Genomic DNA, 4453 nt, shown 5'->3' on the forward strand with positions numbered 1-4453 from the left:
ACATATACCAGACATGTCTCCAAGTGTATTACATATACCAGACATGTCCCCAAGGGATCCTGTAGTGAACAAATGGCACGCAAGAAGGTATTGGGAAAGAGCCACACCTCTGAATATCTTACGGTGTAAGTTTGTTGAGTGCTACTTGGGAGTGGCAAAGTGTTTTAAGATTTAGCAGAGAGAGAACTTGATTTAGAGTGAAGCCGTAGGCTTTCTCCGGAGAGCTTATATTTACACTAGAAAGGATGGAATCAGCTTAGCCACCTGGTAGGTGGGTGTGTGTTCTACTCCCCACTATTCAGAAAAGGAAGATGACAGTCTTACCTTTTATATCCATACTGTACCAGTGTAATGTGCCACAGTTACTGTTGTGACTGTTTCAGGATTACACATGAGGTGCAAAGAGGTTTCTGAGATGCCAGGAACTTCGAGCTTATTTGGCTCAGACATCTCCCACAGACAGACTAATTCTGATGTCCCGAAGTGTTTTCTTCAGTACACACACACACACACACACACACACACACAATGATTTGCAATTAGTAGTGGGCTAATTTAGCAGAGGAACTTCATATTAAAAGCCATATTCCCAACTTCCCTAGAAAATAAAAACAAACTCTGGGATCAACAAGGTTCTGTCCTCATATGTTGGGAACCCATGGACCTCTTTAGTTCATGCTGAAAGATACACCTTCCCCGAGACTGTCTGGAGACATCTTCCAGAAAACTACCAGGTTTCTCCACAGTAAGGCCCTTTCCGCCGAGGTGCGTACTCTATGAACATAACATCCAACATTGTGGGCTAGCTCTAGCTCAGGTGGTTTTGGAAAAGATACCTGGGTAACTCTCTGGTTCTAGGAAGAGGTCATACCATTTTCAAGGGAGTTGGAAAATTCCATAACCACTGCATCTGTAGAGAGCTCTTTCCTGTGTTGATATTTGGAAGAGCTATCAGTTTTAAAGCACTTATTCAAAACAAAAATGTTACATAGTTGGGGGAGTGGTTAAGTCCATAGGGTGCTTGGCTTTCAAGCATGAGCAGCAGGATCGACATACAGATGCTGGGTGTGGTGGCGAGTACCCTCTCCCCGTGCCGGGAAAGTGGAGCCTGGCGGATCCCTGGTTCACTGGCCAACCAATCCATCCTTGCTGGGGAGCTTCAGGCAAGTGAGAGACCCTGTCTTAGAGGAGGCGGGCTCCGTTTCTGAGGACGACACCTGACATTGTCCTTTGCATTCCACACACGTACACACGTGAATACACATGTGCAGAACTCATGCATTAAACCACTATTACATTAAATGGTAAGTGTGCTTCATTTATACGGCCCAGGTCCAACATCCTCAAATAGGGTTCTAATTCTGGCAGGTGTCTTTCTAGTCACATTTCCATGTCGCCCAGATGCGGAGCCCTATCCCGTCCTGTTCACATGCAATCTTCTGTATTGCGGAGTGGAAGCTGATATATAAGTGAAAGTTGGGGTCCTTTGTTTTCTATTGACTGTGGCTCCCCTCTTGGGAGTGTAGAGGGATCATTTGGGTGAATATTCTGGTACCCAGTGGCTGGCCAGTCTCCAGCCACATGAAGTACAAGTTTGCATGGGCCTGGCCGGAAGGTCATTGGTTGATTTAATAAAGAAGCTGCTTGACCTGATAGGTTAGAACGTAGGTGGGAGGAGCAGAATGCTGGGCGGAAGAGGAAGTGAGCTCAGAGACTTGACAGCTCTCCTCTCGGGAGCAGATGCCTCAGAGAGACGAGATGCTCCACTCCTGCGGGCAGAGGCGAGAGCTCTGCTCTCTGAGGCACACGCGATGAAGCTCCGACCCAGGATGGACGTAGGCTAGAATCTTCCCGGTAAGCGCACCTTGGGGTGCTACACACAGATGATTAGAAATGGGCTAAATTAATATGTGAGAATTAGCCTAGAAGAGAATGGGTCAAGCAGTGTTTAAAAGAATACAGTGTCCGTGTAATTATCTCGGGTAAAGCTAACTGGGTGGCGGGACACAGCCCACGGCTCCTATTACTACAACAGACATCCGATGCTCACTGTGATTAAGAAGCACTGAGTCCGTCCTCAGTCTATGTAGACTTTCTCAGTTGCTATCACCTCCCCAGAAGTCTGTCTTAACGTCCTCACGTGGATGAATATAGGTCCGTTTTAAATTTTTTGGTGTTTTGAGACGCGTTTCATGTAGCCTAGTCTGGTCTTGAACTCAACACGTAGCTGAGAGTGATGTTGGATTCCTACCCTTCTTGCCCCTACTACGCAAGTGCTGGGGTTGCAGGTCCGTGCCTCCACACCTGGCTTTAGAAACATCTCTTCAGGATCTATTTTGGTAATGACTGTTTTTATTTTAAATCGTTGTTTATGCAATCAAGATTTTAAGAACATGGGTGGGCGTAAGCCAGACGTTTTCAGCTTACTCTTTGTCAGCCACGGAAGTCCACTGTCCTTAAGAGCCACACCACTTCCTCCTCATAAGCGATACAAGAATGTAGCATATACCCACCAGCTATGCCTTCCTATTCATCATACAAGTCTCAAACACGCACTAACTTTATTATTTTAAAACAAATAATTTGTTTTCTTTTTACTCGGAAGTATTTTTAGCTCCTCCACTCCCAATCTCAGACCCCTTTCACTAAATCAAATCAACATCAAATTTAGGACCAGAACACCAGTCTTTACGTGTGAATTTCGCAGTGTCCACAAGATGGCAGCACGACAACAAGGGAAAGGCGCTTTCTTCTGCGGACGGCTCCTGGCGGTGGTTGCAATTCTAGGATGGAACACAAGCATCCTGAACAGATAACTAGAAAGAACAACATTAACGTCTTTTGTTTTCTCTGTAGTGTTTAGCATGGGAAGTTGTGTAATCCATGACCGGAAATGCTAGACTCACAGGCAGAACAGAGGTTGGACAAGGTCTGAAGTGTTTTTGTGTTTGCACTTTCCTGAGATGTTCCTAAAGACAGAGCCTCCGAAAGACAGAGCCTCACGTGAGGCCAACCTTCCTTCCAGACTGGATTTTACTTCTGTTCTCTGAAGGGCCTTCAGACTGTGTGTGGATTATTTGCTCAACCCAGAAGCCCAATTCTCCTCTCTCAGCCTCTGGCCTGAGACGCAGGCCACCTTCGCTGTTTCTCAGAGGTCGGGGAGAGTAAGAATTGTGCTCAGCTTTGCACGGGGAAAACACTCTACCCGGTCCTTCCCCAGACATCTTTCCCATGGTTGAGGGGGAGGCCGTTTGTTTATAACCTTTGTCCTCAGCTAAAGTTGTGTGCCTCATTTGTTCCCTGGGAAGGAAAGGGCAGGAAAAACAAAACAAAACAAAACAAAAAAACAAAAAACAAAAACAAAACAAAAAGACCAAAACAAAATAAAACAAAAAAAAAACAAACCCAAAACCCAATCTACTTTGCCATTTGAGTGCTGGCTTGAATGGATTGGAACTCGAGTATAAAGGGTGTCCAGAAAGGGGACCTGCCAGGAAAGGCATTGTGGGAGCTCCGTGGCAAGCACGCAGGGTGGTGAAGGCTGACCAGGAGAGAAGGTCCTTTTGATGGTGAAGTTGATACAGTACTCATGAGGACCTGTGGGGACAGCATTCATGGCCTGATCTGCAGGAAATACGTCAAACAAAGAAACGAAACACAAAAACAACAAACCAAAACCCAGAGAGTCATGTTAGTCCATCCTCTGCTGCTGTAATAACATACTTGAGGTTGAGAGGTTCGCAAAGATAAATAGCTTATTGAATCCACAGTCATGGGTTCAAAAGCACAGTGTTGTTATCTGCCTGGCTTTGGGGAGGACTTCAGCAAAGATGGCGCTGCAATGGTAGGGCATAGTTAGAAGAGAGTGCCAGGAGAGCTAGGGCCAGCTACAAACAACCACAATCACCCATTCTGTCCCTCAACATCTGGTAAACACCACTGTTGAATGAATCAGAGAGTGGAACACGCTTGTCCAATATGCTGTCCCCAAGGTAGAAGACATTCCAGAGAGGAGCCTTGCTTTGCATAAGCTGTGACCGTCATCCCTTCTTGATGGTCATTCCAAGCAGAGTTATTCCATGTCCCCTGCTTTAGTTCCTGCCTCTAGATTTGTGCCTTGAGTTCCTGGCTTGACTTTTCTTAGTGACAGACTGTGCTATGAGCTGAAATAAACCCTTTCCTCCCCAAGCTGCTTTGAGTCATGCTGTTTATCACATCAATACCAGTTCCAGAGTGCACAGCACAGAATCTAGAACCTGGAAAGTGTACATAAAATAGAGCATCTGGCCAAGGTGCTAGCAGCACATGTTCGCTGAAGCTCCAGGAGATGACTGCAGTGTCTGTCATCCTTGACCAATCTACCGCCTGTCACCTAGCTGGTGATGGTGGTCAAGACAGATAGAGTCTGTATGTTACTATGACTGCAGTGACTGTCATCCTTGACCAATCTACC

The 4453-nt window shown here is 46.0% G+C and overlaps 1 protein-coding gene across 1 annotated transcript in view; it reads left to right on the forward strand.

Moving 5' to 3' along the window:
• The first annotated feature begins 1034 nt into the window (after positions 1-1034).
• Positions 1035-4453, forward strand: part of LOC101981776 (liver carboxylesterase 1-like) — a 28427-nt gene continuing 25008 nt past the window's right edge. The window contains exons 1-2 of the mRNA XM_005345636.2: positions 1035-1167; positions 1849-1854. Of these exons, the coding sequence (XP_005345693.2) occupies positions 1035-1167; positions 1849-1854 (139 nt within the window). The remainder of the gene's footprint in view (positions 1168-1848; positions 1855-4453) is intronic.

This window comes from Microtus ochrogaster, chromosome 4, assembly GCF_000317375.1.
Source record: "Microtus ochrogaster isolate Prairie Vole_2 chromosome 4, MicOch1.0, whole genome shotgun sequence".
Lineage (NCBI taxonomy): Eukaryota > Metazoa > Chordata > Mammalia > Rodentia > Cricetidae > Microtus > Microtus ochrogaster.